The sequence below is a fragment of the Scophthalmus maximus genome, chromosome 10 (assembly GCF_022379125.1).
Source record: "Scophthalmus maximus strain ysfricsl-2021 chromosome 10, ASM2237912v1, whole genome shotgun sequence".
Classification (NCBI taxonomy): Eukaryota; Metazoa; Chordata; class Actinopteri; order Pleuronectiformes; family Scophthalmidae; genus Scophthalmus; species Scophthalmus maximus.
The window spans coordinates 9,991,961-10,012,947 of NC_061524.1; the positions used below are offsets into that span (position 1 = coordinate 9,991,961).

General features: G+C 45.6%; 2 protein-coding genes across 9 annotated transcripts in view; one reads left to right on the forward strand and one right to left on the reverse strand.

The window, feature by feature from the left end:
• On the forward strand, nucleotides 1–10,551 carry fhip2a (FHF complex subunit HOOK interacting protein 2). 2 transcript variants are annotated; one of them, XM_035607155.2, is made up of 17 exons: nucleotides 1–384; nucleotides 1,421–1,499; nucleotides 2,358–2,527; nucleotides 2,809–2,913; nucleotides 3,018–3,140; nucleotides 3,287–3,499; nucleotides 3,599–3,795; nucleotides 3,968–4,082; nucleotides 4,237–4,313; nucleotides 4,418–4,610; nucleotides 4,965–5,128; nucleotides 5,740–5,886; nucleotides 5,973–6,063; nucleotides 6,220–6,363; nucleotides 7,020–7,160; nucleotides 7,649–7,752; nucleotides 7,839–10,551. In XM_035607155.2, the coding sequence occupies exons 1-17, from the start codon at nucleotides 340–342 to the stop codon at nucleotides 7,951–7,953; spliced, it is 2,223 nt and encodes a 740-aa protein (XP_035463048.1). In that variant the 5' UTR covers nucleotides 1–339; the 3' UTR covers nucleotides 7,954–10,551. The 2 variants fall into 2 exon arrangements, with proteins under 2 accessions (XP_035463048.1, XP_047191269.1); XM_047335313.1 differs by lacking the exons at nucleotides 1–384; nucleotides 1,421–1,499 and having other exon boundaries at nucleotides 2,412–2,546.
• Nucleotides 10,416–20,987, reverse strand: part of srfb (serum response factor b) — a 21,446-nt gene continuing 10,874 nt past the window's right edge. For 2 of the 7 annotated variants that reach the window (XM_047335317.1, XM_035607157.2), the window contains exons 3-8: nucleotides 17,406–17,640; nucleotides 14,624–14,788; nucleotides 14,204–14,302; nucleotides 13,522–13,719; nucleotides 13,352–13,428; nucleotides 10,416–12,760 (exon numbers count right to left, since the gene is read on the reverse strand). In XM_047335317.1, the coding sequence (XP_047191273.1) occupies nucleotides 12,665–12,760; nucleotides 13,352–13,428; nucleotides 13,522–13,719; nucleotides 14,204–14,302; nucleotides 14,624–14,788; nucleotides 17,406–17,640 (870 nt within the window). In that variant the 3' untranslated portion in view covers nucleotides 10,416–12,664. Of the gene's footprint in view, nucleotides 12,761–13,326; nucleotides 13,429–13,521; nucleotides 13,720–14,203; nucleotides 14,303–14,623; nucleotides 14,789–17,405; nucleotides 17,641–18,695; nucleotides 18,780–20,987 lie in introns of all 7 variants that reach the window. The other 5 variants (XM_047335316.1, XM_047335314.1, XM_047335315.1 and 2 more) reach the window with 5 other exon arrangements.

A 20,987-nucleotide genomic window follows, 5' to 3' on the forward strand; every position in this document is an offset into this window, starting at 1 on the left:
GCGTCGGTCGTGTCTTGTGTCCTCGCGCCCCCTGGCGGCCGCGCGCGCGCGTTGTTTGGCGTGGGAAGTGCCACCGTGTCCAAAGTGAGCGCGGACGCGCCTGGAGTCTGGAGACGTCTTGTTTACAGTGGTGGTGCCAGGCCCCGCGGACTCCTGCGGCCAAGCAGCGTGCGCGACGCGTTCCTTTCCCTTTTTTCTGCTTTATTGCTCACCTCCATTCTCTCGTTACAAGGGTCACTGTATGCAACCAATCTGGATCGAGGCGGCGGCAACAGGAAGAAGAAGATAGAGGAATTCTCTAGGTCTTCTCGGGAGAAAATCGTCCAGTCGAAGAACAAAATGTTCTCCAAATTCACGTCGATTCTCCAGCACGCCGTGGAAGCGGTGAGTCTTCACATTTCCCCCGCTGGCCGGCTCGCGTGTGCCGGGTGTTTTTGTTTGGAACGGGCCTTTTGTTTCCACACGTCAGTGTCGGGGATGTGTTGCTAACCAGCGAGCTAACACATTAGCCCGATGTTAGCGTTTTGTGTTTGTGTTGACAATTTCTCTTCACTTCCTGTCGACCAGAGTGTATCTGCGCGTGTCTGTTTCACCGTCCAACTGTGATGAACACCAACACGTCTCCCGGAGGCCATTTTATTAACGGCAGCATGTCAACGGTGTCAAAGGTGCCTCGACGAACCGAGCTAGTTTAGCCCGCGACGTCAGCTGAGAACCGCCGTGAGATGCTAAGCTAACGCCGTCGCTAGCCTGTTAGCTAGCACCGTCTCGAGCAGCGGGCTCTTAATCACGAGGCTCATTGGACGTTGCGCCAACGGTTCGACGTCAGTCGCCAAAGCGACCGTCAGTGGCTAGTGTCGCAGCTCGGTCGTGAGAAACGTTGAATGATTCGTGTTAGCCTGCCTGCCAACTGGCTAGGAGCCAGTAGTTACCTGCCTGACGCCTGTGCTCCAGCTGCTTCGCGTCAGGGGCTCCACGCAAACAGACGTTTTGAAAAGAACCCTCGTTACTTCAGGTGTGATCGCGAGTCACCAGAGAAACGTCTGGTACTTCTTCAGTCAAACGAATCCGCACAGAGCACACGGCCCATGCTCAGTGTTCCCGTTATGTCACCTGAAAGTGAAAGTTTTAATTGTACACGATGTGAAAAGTGCTGGCTTTCGACGGCACTGACGTCATCTCGTGCATTAGAAACACTGACGTCATCTCGTGCATTAGACACATTTAAGCAATGGGAGGATTTTATTGGAAACTAATACATTAAGCCACTAAAATCCCAAACACGTTTTCTGTCTCCGTTTCCAATCCATAAGTGACCGGGCCTGTTGGTATTATGATTGGCAGACTCTCCCAGGGTCAGCAGCATAAACATGCACCATGCTTATGTTGACCTGATGCACCATATGTCTGTCTCTCTCAGCTCGCCCCGTCGCTGCCCTTGCAGGAGGACTTTGTCTATCACTGGAAGGCCATCACGCATTACTACATCGAGACTTCAGGTAAGAAAAGAAAACAATGAACTAACACCTTGCTATGGTCCCGATATCCACAGAGGTGGATTCATTGTTGTGAGGGCTGCCTGCAAATGTTGATGTCTTCATTTTTACCAGGGGCACAAGTCTAACGTTTGGTGAGTTCAAATGGGGAAATAGGCTTTTTAATATATATATATATATATATATGTAACAGCATTGTTGTTACAGATGATGATGCATTCAATAAATGTATTATTTTTATTATAATCTGTAGAATACTAGTATAATTGGAATACCAATAATTCATGGCAAGTTGTAAACTTAGTTAATTGAAAAGCAAGCAAATGGCAGCATTTTAAAGCTTGAACTGCACGTCTAACATTTCCTAACTGTGAAGTATGCTGGGAATGTTGTCCTGGTTGAGTCAGCTGTAGAATTCAACAACTCTGCAGCGCCGGTTTAGGACAGGGCTTCTTTATTATTCCCCCGGTGAAATCTAGTACAACTCTCTGTGTCTATGTCATGTTGCAGTTGAGATGCACTTTTTCCCAATTTCACTTGAACTTGCTGACATCTAGTCTTTCTATATTTTGGATCAGGAAATTTCTTATTCATTACCCAAACAACGTAGGATTAACTGTACTCTGTGTATTACGTAGCCAAGCAATCTTTGCAGATATGTGATTTGAGTGAACAGAATCTTTGAATCTGTGATCATTTTTGAGCAACCAGATGAAGAAAAGCTAGAGCTTTTCACGGGTAAAGTAGTTTGATAAAAGTGCCCATGTGGTTTTTTTACACCCAAGATGAGAGGCCTTTTTCCTTGTGCTAGTATCTTGTGGACAAACAGGTGCTCACATGTTTCTGTGTTTCCTCTGTTAGATGACAAAGCACCAGTCACAGACACCAACATCCCATCCCACCTGGAACAGATGCTGGACATCCTGACCCAGGAGGAAGGGGAGAGGGACTCTGGAGAGACGGGTCCCTGCATGGAGTATCTCCTACACCACAAGATCCTGGAGACTCTCTACACCTTGGGCAAGGCCGATGTAAGACAGTCATGTTTTGGTAACTACATGAACTATGGAAAATATACATGTCGTGATAGGGCACCTAAATATGCATATGTCGTATTGGATGAAATCTAGAAAAAAATCAGGGTTGAGAATAAACTAATTACGTGCGCTGAGCCTACGGAGGTGGGGGTGGCTGGGCACAGCTCTCGGTGTGCAATCAGGTCAACAGTGAATTTGAAAAGCTAACAAATGAGTCGTGTCTGCTGCATGTGGAATGCACCTAATAAATTATATTCTGTGTGTTTCTCCATCAGTGTCCCCCGGGCATGAAGCAGCAGGTGCTCACTTTCTACACAAAGTTGCTAGCACACATTCGACAGCCTCTCCTGCCACACATTAATGTCCACAGACCTGTACAGGTGAGAAATGCTGCAGTCTAGATTTCAGTGTACTTTCCCCAGAGAAGTCTTATTAACTGACAGCTTATGTAATAATTTTATAACTTGTTAAATTGCGCTTTCAGAAACTGGTCCGTCTTTGTGGGGATGTGCTCGCTGCTCCTACGGAAAATGAGGAGATCCAGTTCCTTTGTATAGTCTGTGCCAAACTGAAGCAGGACCCATACCTTGTCAACTTCTTCCTCGAGGTGGGTTTGCGGTGACACCAGAGAGGGAAAAGAAGCTGCACATTCATAAATATGAATATGTATATATTACTAGCAAGAGCATTACAAGATGATTTTTAAGCACTTCATTCAGAAAAGGTTTTATTAATTTGTGACATTACTTGCAGAACAAGTCAAAGAGACCTGAGACAAAGAGTCCTGAAAGAACAGAGAGGGTGAAGGCTCCGGACACTGGTCAGTCTCCAGCAGAGGAACAGGCTGGCTGCCCAAAGGAGCCACAGGCTACTGCTGCCGCCTCCACCTCTAGTCCGACCAGCAACAATAATAACAGCAACAATTACAATCTCGTCACCTCTCTACTCAACCTCACAAAGAGCCCTGTGAGTAACCTATGATTTAAGTTGAGTATTTAATGTATTTTATTAAGTTAGTGTCCATGACCCATGTTCTCCTTCTTTATCCATCTCTTATCTTTTCAGGATGGCAGGATAGTGGTGAAGGCGTGTGAGGGCCTAATGCTGCTCGTCAGTTTACCAGAGCCTTCGGCTGCCAAGTGTTTGACTGAAAACACTGAGCTCTGTGAGCTTCTGACTGACAGACTGGTCTCCTTCTATAAAGCCCTGCCACAGTCCATGGACCCCTTGGACATTGAGACAGTGGAGTCAGTCAACTGGGGGTACATTTATTTTTAATGAAATCAGAATTGCAATTCCTTTTGAACACCACTTGTAAATGATTCAATTGCTTGATTATCTGAAGTTTACACTCATAGCATCCTCAGTAAATTGATATTCCTTGTGGATAAAATAGAGTTGTATCTTATCGTTTTCTCTCTCTCTTTCTTTTAGTCTGGATGTTTATAACCTGAAGGAGGACGCTGCCATCTTCACAGGGAAGAGGCCTCTCATCTCCTTCCTGTCTTGGCTTGATTACTGTGACCAGCTCATCAAGGAGGCTCACAAGGTCCTAAACCACTGCTGACTCACTGTCTCACGATGCGTCACATTGTAGTCATAACTGACAGATTCAAAGAACTTCTATCCAGGAAGTTGTTTTTGTATCTGAACGCCACAGAAGGCTGAACGGCATGTTTTTGTTTTTCTTCACTGTCTTGCAGTCTGCAGCCACAGTGATGGCAAAGGCAGTGAGGGAAAGATTCTTTGTGTCTGTGATGGAACCGCAGCTCATGCAGACGTAAGTCATCAATCACCCCCGTGTTGAGATTCTGAGTGTTGTCAGTGTGTTGTGTTTCGTGACTGCTCAGTCAACGCACGAGCTGTGCCTCTGCATGCTCACAGGTCCGAAGTGGGTATCCTGACCTCCACAGCCCTGCTGAACAGGATCATCAGGCAGGTGACGTCCGAGGCTCTGATGCAGGAGATGGTTTACTTCCTGCTTGGGGAGGAGAGAGAGCCAGAGACTCCAGCGACAGTCGCTCAGAATCCGCTCAGACACCGACTCATTGAGCACTGTGACCACCTATCAGACGAGGTACTTATCACGCGGTTGTTTTTTAAAAATTCAGGGTACATTCAACATTCAACTTTCACCTCTGGCTGATGAGAATTTGTTATTACACCTTTTGATTGCATTATTGTGAATATCCTTAATTCCATACAAATGTCCATCTGCCTTCCAAAGATTCTGAGTTCCAGGGAATCATGTGATAAACCAAAAGCACATGACTTTTAATTAGCATCTGACAAGAGCCACTGCACAAATTTATATCACACAAGAGAAGGATGAGTCACATCCACTGCCTACTTCTGTCAGTGAGCGAATACTTGGCACATTGCTGTGGATTCAAAGTGGGAGCTAAGCGTCGTTCCTTCCCCCCGTCCCCAGATCAGCATCATGACGCTGCGGCTGTTTGAGCAGCTGATCCAGAAGCCCAACCAGCACATCCTCCACAGCTTGGTGCTGCGGAGCCTGGAGGAAAGGAACTACCTGGAGAACAAGCCGCAGGAAGAGCGGGAGCCCCTGGAGAACGGCCAGCCCCACGATGCCGTGTAAGGACCTTTGACCTCGCCGAGCTGCCTGCTTTCACATGCACTTTGAAGAAAATAAAATGCTCTGCACAAACGCAGTCCAACAGAAATAAAGTCAATGCATCAACTAGCGGTGTTCTTCAGATGTTCTGCCACGTATTCATCTCTGTGTGTTCGGTGGGATTCTTCTGAGCCGGGACTAAGTGGTTTCACGATAATAAAAGTCATCCACTTACCACCATGATACAGTGTCAGTCTTGGGAGACTGAAAAATGATTAGCAATAATTTGCTTGTTTTTTTATTGGATTTAGTTTAAAAAGATGAATGAAAATCAATTAAGACAAACCCTCGTGACTCTATAGGTTTACAGAAGAGTTGAACTATATTCAGAAGAATATCCCATTTTGTCCATCTGCCAAATTATACAACCACATCCAAAGCTGACACATAACTTTAAAGTGTCATAAACTGCTATTAGCCCATTTTCTAAATATCAATTTGAAATGTTTTTATGGATGAAATGACTCCAAAATATTACAACCGCAAGGTTTTGCCGTATTGCGTGATGAAGAAATACTTGAAATCTGATCAATATAATTTTAACTCTAATGAGCGTGTGTCGTCTCTCCAGAGACCTTGAAGAGGATCCGCTGTTTGTCGACGACCTCTCTCCAGACAGCAGGCTGTCTGGTTCCGACTGGCTCGGCTCCTCTCCACGACAGAGTCCCGATCACACCAAGTCTGACGGGAAGACCGAGGTCCACAAGATAGTTAACAGGTGGAGCAGCTCTCGCCCAAGACATAACCGCTGTAGCATTGCTCCTCCTGCTTTATAAGTTCCAACTGTTACATTTATTTCTGCAGCTTCTTGTGTTTGGTGCCTGATGAGGCCAAGTCATCGTATCAGGTTGAAGGCACCGGCTACGACACCTACCTCAGAGACGCACACCGACAGGTGAGCTCTCTTCTAAGGCTTCTAATATTTCTGATACATTGAGGTGAAAAATTCCATCAGTTTTTTTTTTCATGCTGCATTTCTTACCTTCTTGTCAGTGCTGAGGCAGCTTCAGAGGTTCTGTCACTCATTACTTATCTTGATTGTTCCCCTCAGTTCAGGGACTTCTGTGGGGTCTGCCAGCGTTGGGACTGGAGGGGACACCCAAAGCCTTTTGAGAAGTGCAACCTGGACGCCCCCTTCTTCGAGGGACACTTCCTCAAGGTTCTCTTCGACCGAATGGGTCGCATCCTAGACCAGGTCAGTTTAATGCCCCACATTGTGTCTGTATGAAATATCTTTTGCCTTGTTGAAGCTCCGCTAATCCGCATGTGTTGCACAGTGAAAGTGATCAAATGCAAAAGAACAGCTGTTTGAATTAGAATGAAACTGCCTTAAAGTTGATGGAAACGCCAAGACCCGTTAAACCTCGATGCATCTCAGATGGTCAGATTACCAGGCCAAGGTGTTGCGAGATAAACTGGTTAGTCGCGTTTGACGTGTACATCCAGATTCCAGTGAATAGATTCAGCTTTCTGCATGTACAGAATCGTCAAGAGGCCGTCTTGTGACGAGCACTGCTCTTCCACTACTGCAAAATGCAAACAAGCGGCTGATGGAGGCCGCTCCATCTAATTTGAAGGAAAAAAGTGCTCACCATAAACAAATGAGTCAAATGGTGTTGGATGGTGAAGACTAATAGAGATTCTGAAGCAAAATGCACTTGTTGGCAGCCAGTGGGTTTCTTGTGCCTTTTGGGAAATCAGATATTTCTTTTGATTTGCTAAACGCTACAAGGGAGCGTTATATCAATTGTCGCATTTCTCATTAACACCTTCTGACTAATGTGAGACTCTCTCTTATTTATCAATGTCACTGTGTCTAGCAACAGTTCTGACGTCTCTTCTGTCTTGCAGCCCTACGACGTGAACCTGCAGGTGACCGCGGTGCTGTCCAAGCTGTGTTTGTTACCACACCCCCACCTGCACGAGTACCAGCTGGACCCTTACATCAGCCTGGCCCCGGGCTGCAGGTCTCTGTTCTCCGTCATCGTCAGGGTGAGACCCCCATCTAGATCCCACAGTGCTCGTCTCATCCATCACCGATAACAGACACCTCCTTTCCCAAAGAAGACCGTCGCTGTTACTTGAGAATTTCTCGCTTGATTTTTTTTGTCAGGTTCAGTTTTGTATTTCAGAAGGTTTGTGCGACAAAACATAGTCGTGATTGAGACAGCGTTTGGCATTTAACTGCCAGTGCAAGTGTTTCTCTGAATTCCACTTCCCAATAATCGTGTGTGCGTGCTGCAACCTGCAGCAGCACCTCTCTGACTGTCTCGTCCTGTGCGTCAGTCCAACTGCTTTTCTTTGAAATCCGTCCCAGTGGCACAAAGTGTAAGCTGCAGTTTAGAAGCTGCAGGAAGCAGCTACTGTCCATGGTGATGTCCTTTTGTTGTTTTTACGGTAATCACAGTCATGTCTTTACTCGAGGATGGAAGCCAATGATGATGTTGTGGTAACTGCGTTGCGTTTCCTGCGTGTGCTAGGTGGTGGGAGATCTCATGTTGAGGATTCATCACATCCCCGACTTCACACCCAAACTGCTGCTTGTGAGGAAGAGATTATTAGGGCTGGAGCCAGAGGGCATCACGTACGTACTTCCACACACTTCGGTGCACTTTTCTCCTGTGTTTACTTTGGTGGATGCAGCTTTTAATCTGCCTTTTCCTCCGATAGTATCGACCACATGACTCTGCTGGAGGGGGTGATTGTGCTGGAGGAGTTCTGCAAAGAGCTGGCAGCCATCGCCTTCGTCAAATACCATGCGGCAGCCGCCTCCTCCTCACCGTAATCATTCCTGCTGCTCATCCATCTGCCTCGGCCGGGCCGACGGGTCAGGATAAAAACCTGGCTGTCGGGGGTTTGCTGGTACCGGTGGCACAGGGTCGGCAAAACAATACCACTAACTGCTCCACCCTGCAAGACTGCTAAAGAAACCACACGGACAGGTTTCATCACTCCCCCTCTTCTGTCTTCTGGCCTCTCGGGCTCTACCATGAGAAGCCTTTGTTCTTGTTTTTGAGCAGGTCAGAGCACGGACACTGCCCCGCTAGCAGAGGAAGAACAAGAGGAGGAGGAGGATAGAGGCTGAGGTGCAGAGAGAAGATGTTCACTGGACTCTTTTCAGCCTCTGTGTCTTCTATCCTGACTCCCCGCCCCACCCCCACCATCTTTCTCTCTCACCAGCCAAAAGATGATAGCCCTGTAATTAGGGGGGAAGATGTTGTGTATTTATTTTCTGTCCCGTTGTCGACCATTTGTAAACGTCAAATGCCTTAGTGTGTTGTCACACCTTTCAGTTACAGAAAACCGTTTCCTTCTGAAACTTCTTTTTTTATCTCAGCACTCTCACATGTCTGTTTGAAGACAAGAGGCTGTAGAAAAAATGTCCCAGCTACTCTTCAACCCTTGTGTGTGTGTGTGTGCGCGCGTGTAGTTACAAAAATACTGAACTGCAGTATTTATGATACTGCAGTTCAGTACTTTAGTTCATGTTTTAATGCCAAGTCAACTTATTTATTTGTTTGCTTTCAGGTTGCCTTTTTAATTAATCGCTTGTGCTGTCGAAGCTCATCTGTAACCACCATCGCCCAAAGACGTCACCCTCCATCTCATGTCGTTCAGTGAAATGGTGAACTTTCGCAAAGTTATGTGAATTTGCACACGAATCTCATTGCATTGCGTTGCACGTGTTACGTTGTTCCAGTTCGCTCATGCTTTGTTTCGGTCGTTTGCTTTTGTGGAAAGAAACAACGCGTTTTTGATCGTTCAGTAGTTTTTCTTCTGAAATCTCATTCACCAGACCGATTGTTGCATTTCTCTCTCACACACACACCAGTGTTTGATTTACTGAAGAGATAATCTATCAATATTTAGTTTACTCTAGTTAATGGGAGGGCGCAGAGGAACAAACCTCTGGGACATGACGCAGCTTACAGCAGTGGTTCCTGAATCAGATTAAATTATTTAGTAATTTACAGAAAAAAATAAGATAAGAAGAAAGTCAGACGAAGAGAAAAGCCACTGGCTGCAGTATCCTCAGAGTTCTGTGTTCCTCCTATGCAGTGTTGCGTTTACTTCAGTGTTACTTTTTTCATGCTGAATTTGAATGACGGCGGAACGTACTCAGTTCTGCGTGTTGATCTAACGGGTCGTCTGGTCGTACGTTTGTCTGGGTCTCTGGATGGCGTCGGTAACTTTAAATCAAAGTCAGAGATTTTAATCCTTCTAAATTAAGATGCTACTTAAATCAACTTTGATAATTGTCTTATGTTCGCAGTGTGAATGTATCTGTGATTGGTGGGTGGGTTTGGCTTGTTTAGGTGTGCGTGAGTTGTTGTTGCCGTGGAGACTGGGCAGAGTTGTTCATTGAGTCTTTGGTCTTGAGCCTTGGTTCTTTTCTTTTTTTTTTTCACCCTCTCAGTTCTTGTCCCACACTTGTCCTCACATCACTCAAGCACCTAAGCTACATTATGCAACAGCTTGCATGGAATCAGATTTGCACATTGTCTTTCTTCATCCTTTGTTGATTATGTAAATTTACACAACAAAAGCTTTTTCCTTTTTTTTTTTCAAGTTTTCTTTCATAAACCAAAAAAACTAACAAAAAACTAGGTTGTACCAGGAGTAACATTTCTATTTTAATGGAAAACCTTTTTTGGAAAATATCAATCATGCACATTTTTTTTAAATCAACTATCTTTCAGACCTTTTCTGTACAGTTGTATATTGTATGTGTACAATAGCAATGGAGATATATTACCTGGTGTAAAATGCATGCGTATACATAATTTTTTTCTTTGTTGAAAGAAAGAAAAGAGGAAGAGCAGTCGTCTGAGGCTTTGAGCCGTCGGCACTTTGTTCTGACGGGTTGATCTGATGCCTTACTTCACTCTGTGGATCTCTGAGGGGTTTTCTGCTGCGCTGCAGTTTGTTATGATCTTATTGTGCTTCTATCGCTTTGTTGATTTGGTTTGTGAAGATGTACAGGATTGTCAGTATAGTCAAAAATCTGATTTGCCAACTGATTTTCTTCTCTCACTGTCCACTCAGACCAGCCACTGTATCGTGTTGCTGCATTTCATCACGTTCATCGCTGCTTTCCCCTAGGCGTTAAACTGGACGAGTCTCGTCAGGCTTTTTCTCGACCTCACGGCCAGTTTGATAATGTGCAATGCATAAGTGAAATGCTAAGATAAGGTGCATGCTCTCCCCCTCTCTCCTTCCAGTCCTTCACACAGAAACCAGAAACCATCACTGCACTGTTCATTTATTCCTCATCAGCTGTCTTCAGTTCATCACTGCTGTTATACATTGACTTAGGTTTCATTCAGGACAATGTGGTTTGTTTAACATACTCCGTCCTAATAAAAAAAAAAAGATAAAGGTCTTCAGCAGGATATGTGGTCGTTCTCTCAACACTCCATTGTTTCATCTTGTTACTATTACAAAATGTCTGTACAACAAAACAAAAAAGACACAAAATATCCATTTCTGTCAACGACGAGGCTCAATAATCTCCTTTTGAAAGTGTTTCTAATAACCACCAGATGAAAGTGGGAGATTTTGAGCGGTTCCCTGTTCAAACAGCACCGCGGGATGACACGACAACAGAGCGGAGAACATCGAGCGTGAAAGTGACCTCGCTCTGCTAGTGAATAAGTGAACAGCAGTCAGCACGGGGCACTTCATCCTCCGTCAGACTCTCTTTGGCTCCGAGCCCGCCATGCCAGGTCATCCGGCTAACTGTAGAAATGAGTCAAAAAAAGAAAATCTCACCCCACGGGCACAGCTGAGGGTTTTATGACAGGTCCAAAGTCATGTGAGGTGGTCTGGGGGGGGAAAAAAGGAGTAAATCCTACATTTTCCTTGCCCTGCTGAGATTTAGGAGTCAGCCATGGAAAAGAGGCACAGCGGTGCAGAAAGGCGGCTCTCAGTCGAATAACTCATTCTTTATAATTGCTCTAGTTCACACTGAGGTTGCAGTCAGTGAGGGTCTTACAGTTCTAGTTAAAGGAGTATACAAGTATTTTGAAACACCTAAAGTCACTTGACCAGATGACGAGATCTTTGTCCTCATAAAAAGTAGTCAATACTGTTGTAATATTACAGCACCGAGACTGAGCTGAACAACAGCCGAGTGTTTCCATACAAGGAAACATTAAGTGGGATTTCAAAGTCTGTATTCGGCGTCTTGTTTAACATGAGACTATCACATAACAAAAGTTCTGCAGATTGGTGAAGGCAAATCAGTGTAACAGTTTAACTATTTTTTACCTATTTTTTTTTTTTAAGAAAAGTTCAATTATTTTTCAGATATCATAAAAACCTGTTCTGCTCTCTGGTTTTTATCCAGAGAATCAAATCACACAATGAGTGAACAAATTCAGTCTGAGGTCACCTGAGCTATGTGATGGTTATGAATTGTGTTCACATTTGTGTGTGGACGCTGATGAAAAATATAGATGTAGCTTTATGGTTAAAATTTGATATGAATGGAATTTATATTCCATCAGATTGTCAGAATCTGAATAATCTCTACACTCAAAAGTGAAAGATCACGGAGCGGTTAGGAAGCATTGCATGCAAAACTGATTCCATCAGTGCTTGCAAAGAATATGTTTACACTAAATCATTCATATCTTATGATTTACATTTTGCGATGCAGGTAGTTGATGCTGGTAAAGAGAATTGTGTCACAACAGAAGGAAAAAAAAAAGTAGAAAGACATCCAGCGTTCTTTCTCCATCTTGCAGTGAAAATTTCCAACAGCATAACATAAATGGTATATTAAATTAATTTACATATTCATGTAAATAATTCATTTTCTTTATGCAAATCGTTTTCATGTACATACAAAAAAACACTACGTAAAAAACAACTACATGCTGTTGCACAAACTAAACCAGGCTAAAAATACAGGTTATCATTTAAAAAAAATAATAATTATGTACATTTCCAAATGCCTCCCTCTTTTTTTTATTTTATTTTTTTTCAAAGTCAACAAGAGTCTCCCCGCCCATTTACAAACCCCAGATATGCACACGCGCACACAGACACACACACACACACACACTTGTGCACAAATTGCTCACACTGGAACATTCAGACAAACAAAATGTCTCTTTGGCTGGTGTGAAGCTGTGGCACCTCGCAGTGTGTACACGTAATTACACTTTTTTCAAAGAAAAAACAACACACGCACACACAAAATGACACCATCAAACGGGATTAAAAAACAAGTTCCGCTCGATGATGGGCGTAGTGACACATTTTCTATGCATCTGCGAATATATATATATTTATATACCAAAACATACCGTATAAGGGTCAGCCACACATATGCCCTTGATTGTTTGTGTGTGTGTGTGTGTGTGTGTATATATATATATATATATATATATACTGAAAAGTCACATTCAGAAGTGTGATGTGAAACCGTAGGAAGGCATCAATAAATAGAGATGTCTGTCTGTGTGTGTTCCTGGGTCTCCAGCCGTCCGTCAGTCGCTCTTCGAGCTCTGTGCTGCGTCCAGGTTCACCACCTGGAGCTCCGTCAAGTTACTGCTGCTGCTGCTCGACTGCTGACCAATCACCATCTGGAAACAACACAACGCGGCCATGTCAGCACAAAGTAACAGGGTCAATTAAAATGCCAATCACACGGCCAATCACAAACCGTCTCAACACACCCCGGCACAGATGGACATCCTGCGACACAGCATGCTGTTCATCACGGAGGAGCGACGGCGCGCTTTAAGAGAGGTTTTCTGTAATAATTAAGATGCTAACTCTATGAAATAATTCTGTCGTGTGCATTTTAGAATAAATCATTTTCTAACCTAAAGTTCTATAGGGCCTTTCCAGCTGTATATAATCAATAAAGCTTGATTCTACATAAAGAAATCCCCCTCAATTTCCTTCATGAGATCAGATTTTTATAAAACGTCAAACTTCTCAGCTCCATGCACTGCGTCACTGGTGTTTTGTTTAGTCTACATGTGTGTGTGTTTTCCTGCAAATCAAGTTGACAGCTGATCACCCACATTCGTACAGAGAGGCAGCGGGTGGCGACCCCGCGGCCTCTTGTGTGCCAGTGCTCGGTTAGGATGCATTAGTGCGGTCACGTGGCATGCTGGTTGCAGAGGGAATATGAGAGTTTCACTTGTAAAATGCAGATCTTGCCGTACTGGGTGTAGCTGCACCGCTGAGACGGGGATCTGCACCGTGCCGGGAGGTGCTGTGAGGAACACCTGAGGGACACCACCTGGGAGGAGACAAAAAAATTGGGTTTTCCATCAGCAAACTCTCTCTACAATTACCCAGTGAAGAGAGTGCGTCTCCTTGACCGGAGTCTCACCTGCGTCCTGAGCCTGTGCGTGGGACACCTGCATGGCCGAGGTGCCCTGGGAGAAGGCGTTGAGCACAGCTAGCCCCCCGTCGGTCAGCCCTGGCGTGGAGGCGTACATTACCGTGTGGGAGCTCGGGTACATCATGTGACCCGCCACGGACGTGGGGATTGACGAGGTGACGATGGTTGCTGGGAGACTCACCGTTGCTGCGAAGACGAGCGGTGGGGGGGGCGGACAGAAAGCACGTCACACTGAGGTTCCAGAGGTACGTACACGTGTTGGCCAGCAGATGGCGCTTAATGTCTATTTAAATTCAACTACTCACTCCTCATATCAAAGAACAGTATGAAAAAAACAAACAGTTCCACAATTAAAAATGTGGAAAATTTGTCTGCACAAAGTAAGACACCATTTCCACTCATGGAGATGCCGCATATTTGCAATTTATAGGCTAAACTTACATTTCTGTTAGCGAATTAACACAAGTCAAATGTCATAAATGTTATTGTATGTTTTCATTACATTAAATGAATCTTGGATACTGCTGATACTAAATAACAATAATTTCAGCGGATCTCACTCACTTGATTTGGAGCACAAATGTGCATGGTATCTTAAATGGAGCTGGTTCTCCAAGAAATACCTGATTACACAGAGGTGTTTAGGAGATGGAGAGGGGACGTGACCTACCGGTGGAGTTTGTGGAGGTGTGGGAGATCTCGGAGCTGTTGTCGCTGGACTGGGTGTTGTGGACCTGGATCGCCTGAAGCTGCTGGGGAATGCCTGCTCCTGGAGACACACGCACAGGGCAAACGGTGTCCACAGTAAGTCATCGAACCCTCCCACACACAGGGGGAAGAGCAGTAGGGGAGTGTGAGGTACAGTAGTGGAACTGGCATACAGTAGCACTGTCAGTACATCAATTGGCATTAGCAGGAGTAGAAGAAGTTATGGTGCAAGAAGAGGCATTAGTTATCAAAGAATTAGGTGCATGATTATAATCCGTAGCAGTAAAGAGGTAGCATTAGCAGCAGAGGCTTGAGATGGAGATGCGGTTATGATTAGTAAAAAGCGGGCAGAGCGGTGGTGGCAGCAGGCAGAGCAGGTCACCTGCGAGGGAGACAGCAGCAGGGAAGCGGAAGACAGCCTGCTGTCCCTGCTGGGGCTGCTGGGCGGCGGCCAGGGCCTGACCATGCTGCCCCTGGAGGGCCAGGGAGTGCTGCTGCAGCTGGCTCAGAGGAATGGTGGGGGTGCCGGGGGGGAGAGGTGTGCCTGCTGGAGGTGGGGCACGCACGCACACACACACACACACACACACACGCACGCACGCACACGCGCACACACACACACACACACACACGCGCACACACACACACACACACACGCACACACACAAACACACAAAGAGGATAAGACTAAACGTGAAAGGATAGGACTGTGTGAAAAAGTTCTTTCAGCACAACTACACAGACGTTCTAACCCAAGATTGTATCTATCAGTCTGTAGACCTTCGGCTAGACAACGCTGCGTAACGAAGCAAGAAGCAATATGAGTAATTTCAATTTTCAACAAATAGATCTTTAAAAGTTTCTCACTGACACACGTTGTGAAACCTCAAGGTTACACCAACACGTTGAGAGCATCCTCTTCCTCACAGCCAATTTTTTTTTGTACATTTGTATTTGTGCATCGTTTGTGTGTTTTTCCTTTCCATTGTTGAATGTTGAACATGAAACCGACAGAAGGATGAGCAGTAGGTTTGGGTCGCGTGGCAATCCACCGTGACGTCATCCATTGGTGTTTGAACTGACATTTTGGAGCCTTGAGTTGAGTCATTTGGCCAGCGCCATCTTGTTTTTTTTTTAAACATAAATAACCATAAATTGGAGGAGCTGTCATGCTGTATCCATGCCCCAGTGAATACCCTGCTTTATTGTCTATTTTACTCTAAATGAGGCTATAAATCACAAAATGAACATCAAGCTGTATTGAAGAAGACTTGAAACCAGAGATTGAGACCATAAACTCCTCAGGAAAACGTTTACTGACGTTATAAATCAGGTCAGAAGTAGAGTCATCTTCTCCGATTGAAACCGACTTCTTTTTGCGACCAGTGGAGTCGCCCTCTGGGCATGTGAGAGAATACAGGTTTTTGGCTCTTCTGACATTGGCTTCCCTTTCCAGAACCGGTGACTAAGTCCATTCTTATATACGGTCTATGGTCCTTGTGCATGTGCTAGATTTGAACTAAAAGAAAGGCAAGAACATTCCTTGATAGCACTACTAGTTGTCAAAAGCTCCAGCAGTTACCCTTGAGACGGTGTTACATTTTCATCCTAAGTGGTTTTACACTTTCATTAAAAATCAAAATCAAGTGGTCAACACTGTATGACTGTACTATCTGGTGATCAAGTGACTGTGCTAGCCAAACGTATGTTGCAGTAATTTTTTTAAGGATATAGAAATGAATCAGCAAATCTGTTGTGTTATATTAAGAAATGTTTTAACTGTAAATATTTATGTCATTTTGTGAAGACCCACTTCATGTCTCCTGTTGCATGAATCATCAATTTTTCCCCCTTTCATTTCAGCTCACGACATTTCGGTCGTACGCTCCACACAGACAGTTGCTGCAGTAGGGCCAACAGGCCCTTTCAAGCCGCCAGCTGAGGAGGTTATAGTGTGGGAGGGCGTGTTGTTCCACCTGGCACTGCTGCTCTGTGCCAGACAGGTGGTGAGGAGGAGAGAGGCAGTGAGAGCGATAGAGGGAGGGAGGGAGTGGGTGGAAAGCGAGGGAGGGAGGGTGAGAGAGGAGGTTGTAAAAGGAAGAAGAAAAAAAAAGACGGAGGAAGCAGAGCAGAGACAGTGCCAGGCGGCCCTTCAGGTGTCAGATAAAATATTGTACATGTAGCGATTAGTAGGCATCATCGGTCCGTCCATCCGCGCGCTTGTGGCAGAGAGCTGACGAGCAACACCGAAAGGATTCACACGTGACAAAACACTGACGAGCACCGGGGCCTGTTCGGCGTCACAGACGCAACACAGACTCTCGTCCACATGGTAACAACAACAGAAACTGTAGAGGACCAAAATAAATGGTGCTTATAGAGACGGGGCAGTATTAAATTATTGTGAATTTCAAATATCCCACGTGCCTTTGGGCAGAATGTCGACCTCTTGGAGACCCCTCAGATAGAGACTCAGTATTTCCCAGCACGTCCACCATGAAGAGGAAGTGGCATGAATAATTACCGGGGAGAGCCGGTTTAGAAACACATCAGGGACCCCCACATCAGAGCCCGCTGCCCCACGTCCTCATTGAGCCGGGGCGTGTGTCGAAGAGGTTCCCTTTAATGAAGGGTCATGTCTAGTTCAGGACCAAACTGACACAAAGCTCCGGCTCCACAAAGTGCACCTCAATTATAGTTTTCAGCACAAGGCCCCGACCCTTCATTGAATATTCATGACTAATTATGGGCCGTGTTCGTCAGCCCTCGTCGCCACGTCTATTGTGTCCCTCTCACCTAATTATTCCCGTCCCCAAGTGACAATCAAAGGCAGGAACAGTCGCCAATAGACGTGGCTTCTCCTGGATACTGGGGGCTTTGTAAAAAACCGAGGGTGCTGAGTGTCGGTGACGATGAGCTGTGAAGAGCTGTCGTGTGATGTTTGAAGAGAGACACAAACCCCACCCCTGTGCCCTGAGACGACGCCTTTGCTCATGGAGATGCCATTCAGATTCTTATCAGTTAATAAGCTAGACAACGCCGTGACGTCGACGAAACACAAAGGTTCTGCAGAGGTGTCCTTTTTAAGTCTACAGGATCCGGTTATGATAAACCATCAAGAAAATGAACTAAGAACTGAAACCAAGTGTCGCTCATCTACATACCGGGCATGAAGGTGAAGCCACTGGGCAGCTGCATGACCCCCGTGGAGGCGCCGGCGGCCTTGAGGACGGTACTGTTGCCGCCGATATTGCTGCCGGCCGAGACGGGTGCCAGGTAGTTGGTGACGGGAAACGAAGGTCCGCTGCTCACCTGCATGGTGGTGGAGGTGGTGGGTACAGTGGACTGGCTGGTAGAGCCTGGGAGGCTGGCTACCGTGAATGCCGGCTTCAGTGTGTCCTGTGGGCAGAAAGCAAACACCATGAGTGGGAAGACAAGAGCCAGACCATTGGATGACATTGGAGGTGTTTCGAGACATGAACTGAAAAATTTGGTGTGGACATTTTCCAGAGCTTTCCGTTCCCAATATGGCAAATGCAGCAGGACATTGTCCAAGTCAGACATGTTCACAGAAAGAACATTTCCGTAACAGTGAGGGGAGGCACCAGGGGAGAGTTCCGCCTTGCCAGCCATGAAAATTCCAGAGATTTTCCATGGGGTCACTGACATTTTCCAAAAATTGAAATGGTAGGCGGGCAGGAAAAATTCCAGAAAATGTCCGGAGCTCTTCCAGACTTCAGTGCAAGTCTGAAAGCAGCGTAATATAGAACTGGATTCTGTTCTAGGAAGAAGAACACGGGCCTTCGGTTAAAAGCTCTGAAGTCTCAAGTTAAATCCGAGAGACCCTTGAGGATGTAATCGAGGTTCATGACTACACTGGACTTTCAGACATCATCTTTGACATGTGGAAGTTGCTAGTATTTCCCAAATGTTGAATTTTGCACTTGATGTTTTAAAGAGGACAGCTGAAGCAACAGCATAATGGGCCTTTTTCTCTCTAGCAGCTGCGAGCAAGGTGGGGGAGACCTTAATACTTGCAGTATTTTCATGGATCAGCGGATGGCCGACAGAGACCCAAGCGGGTTTTAATGGACTCGGAGCAAATGACACGAACCAGGCAGAGAAACAGAACGAGACCCCTCTAATTGCATCCATGTGTAAAACACTGAGGCAGTGCAGAGAGCTTTTCACTGAGCAAAACCGTTCTGTTGTCTAAAATGTTGCTTTTAAGTTAGAGGAAAAAAATATGCATCAACTCCGAAGGTAGGAATTTCAGGGTAAGATGGTGACATAACACTAAGAATCCACTGCGTATCCACCTTAACATCCGGCAATCAAAATCTAAACAGCAGAGGAGCGACAGAAACTGACTTACTATGACACACACACAGACACACAACGTGTTACGGTATGATGCGGTAGAACAAATGAGGCAGACAAGATGCTCACGTCACCTTAAGGAGGTGAGCTGGAGCATCACAGCACACACGAATGTGAGCATCCATTGAGCAGCAGAGCAGGATGTGTTGGTGAGTGGGCTGAAGGATAAGAGCAGAGTGGGCGTTAGGCCGGGACTGTAAAGAACATCCAAACCCACCACCGTGCCCGCTTCTCCGCACTTACGAAAAAACACTCATCACATGATGCTAATGATCTGTAATAGCAGAATGAGAATATTCCTACATATTAGAAGGCATGAAAGAGTTTGCATTTCTGTGGGTTCAATAAAAAAATTTTTTAGGGTTTGATTCCAGATGATTGGATATGGATACAGAGACGTGACAAATCAATAGAGGCAGAATAATCCCACTTATCTAACATTAATCATGGGCGAGCATTTGAAAAAGTGCTAAGTATAGAGGCCATGCACATCCAACAACGATACATATGCTGCTTCCCATTTCAGATGCTGGATCCTTTGATTCTCCACATTTGTAAAAATACAGGGGGCATCATAAAACATGTCCCATGTCAAAGCACCACCACATGCAACCTTCTTTTGCCTGACACAATTTCCCATGCAGTCAGTATCCCATAATGCATTGGGCCCTTCTTCAGCCTTGCCGTTTGACATTCTCCCCTCCCGCCTATCCTATACATAAACAATACCCTGTCACTGATCACTTAAACTCAACAAATAAACTGTGAGAACAGTTGTATGATATCCTCCAAGAAGATAACCTGGATGATGTCGTCTCGGGGGTTGATTTAGGAAGGGAAGTCAGGATGTCTTAGCCAGATCCCCCTTCTGCTTTGATTTTTACCATTTCTTTTTAATGTCTGTCACTTCTTTTAATCACTGAGAAATACAAAGTTACACCACATTAACCGGCAGGGGCGCACTATACTGTTTGTTGGTTGTCCATCATTCATTGAAGAGAAATGTCACAAGTTGCACCTGAAACTCTAGAATTTGCCCCAGTTTCCCAGTGGTGGTTCTACTTTGTCGTCTATTTGAGGGGCAGCTTCTCATAATAAACTTTTTGTGATTGATATTTGACGTGACAAGGGGTCGGTCTGGACACCGGATCCTTCAGAGGATCCAGCCTCGGAGCTGGGACAAAGCTTGTGACGTAGGTGCCAATCAGTCTTCACAGTGGCGCAGTGTATTTAAACTTATGAGCGTGAATTATTCTGTGACATTCATAGTGAGTAAGCAGACTGGGCCAACCTCTCCCCGCAGAGCACTATTGGTTTTTATATGTCACTGATTACATGGGTGAGAGGTGGAGGATCCAGCATGGACTCCACTGATAAGGCCTTCCGACACACACTGCCATGAAAACATGCAGCTAATTTATAAGGATTAGCTGCCAGTCTTCAGCCACATTACACTGTACTCACATCTTAATATCCAAGCAAGTCTTTCAGTACGCTTCACTGCTATGATTTAACTTTTTGATGAGTTTGAAAACAGATGTAAGAAGGTGTAAAAATAAACGATCAAGTCTCTTAAGACCCAACTACTCTAAGCAGGACTTGAGGACGGACAGATGGCTGAGCAGGTGTCGTTTTAAACCAGAATCACGCCGAGTGCGGAGCGGGTTAGTTAGCTCGTCTGCAGCTCAGATCTGCGCGGCGCTCTGACAGTCCAAGGTCCTTCACCTCTTTAGTTAAACAGCATCTGGAAAGTTAAAGGGGGGGTCATTCTGACTTTTAACCAGCAAGGACAACAGAAATAAATCCAAACAACAATCTACAAGCCAATTACTGTACGACTGTCGTCCCTGTTATTTATCCCAGGGAGACCGCGCCACAACTGTCACCATGTTGTCATTGTCCCGAGAGACTTTGCCATTTTGTGATAGTCGCCACGTCGATGTTCGGAAGGCAAATGGGAGCTGCTCTACTCTCTCGCACTGGGGGCGGATAATAATGTACGTCATGACAGCAGGTCACAGAAATGTTTATAAGATGGTACCAGGAGAAGCAGAACATTACTCAAGCCAACAGCTGAGTACGTCAAGAGAGCCGACGGCAGTGTGGCGTGGTGGCACAAGTAGCACTTTTAGCCACAGTAGCAGCACGGAGAGTGTGTGCGCGTGCGTGTGCGCGTGTGCGTGTGAGTGTGTGCGTGCTGGTAAGGCTAAGCAGAGTCAGACCTGTGTGAGGCTCGGGGTCAGAGTACAAACAGCTGAGAGTACAGACAGCTGGAGGGAAACCTGAGCACCTCCGAGGGGGAATTAACCCTTCGCAGGCCGGCTGCGGCAGCATGAGGCCACGTGTGAAGACAGCCACCACCTGAC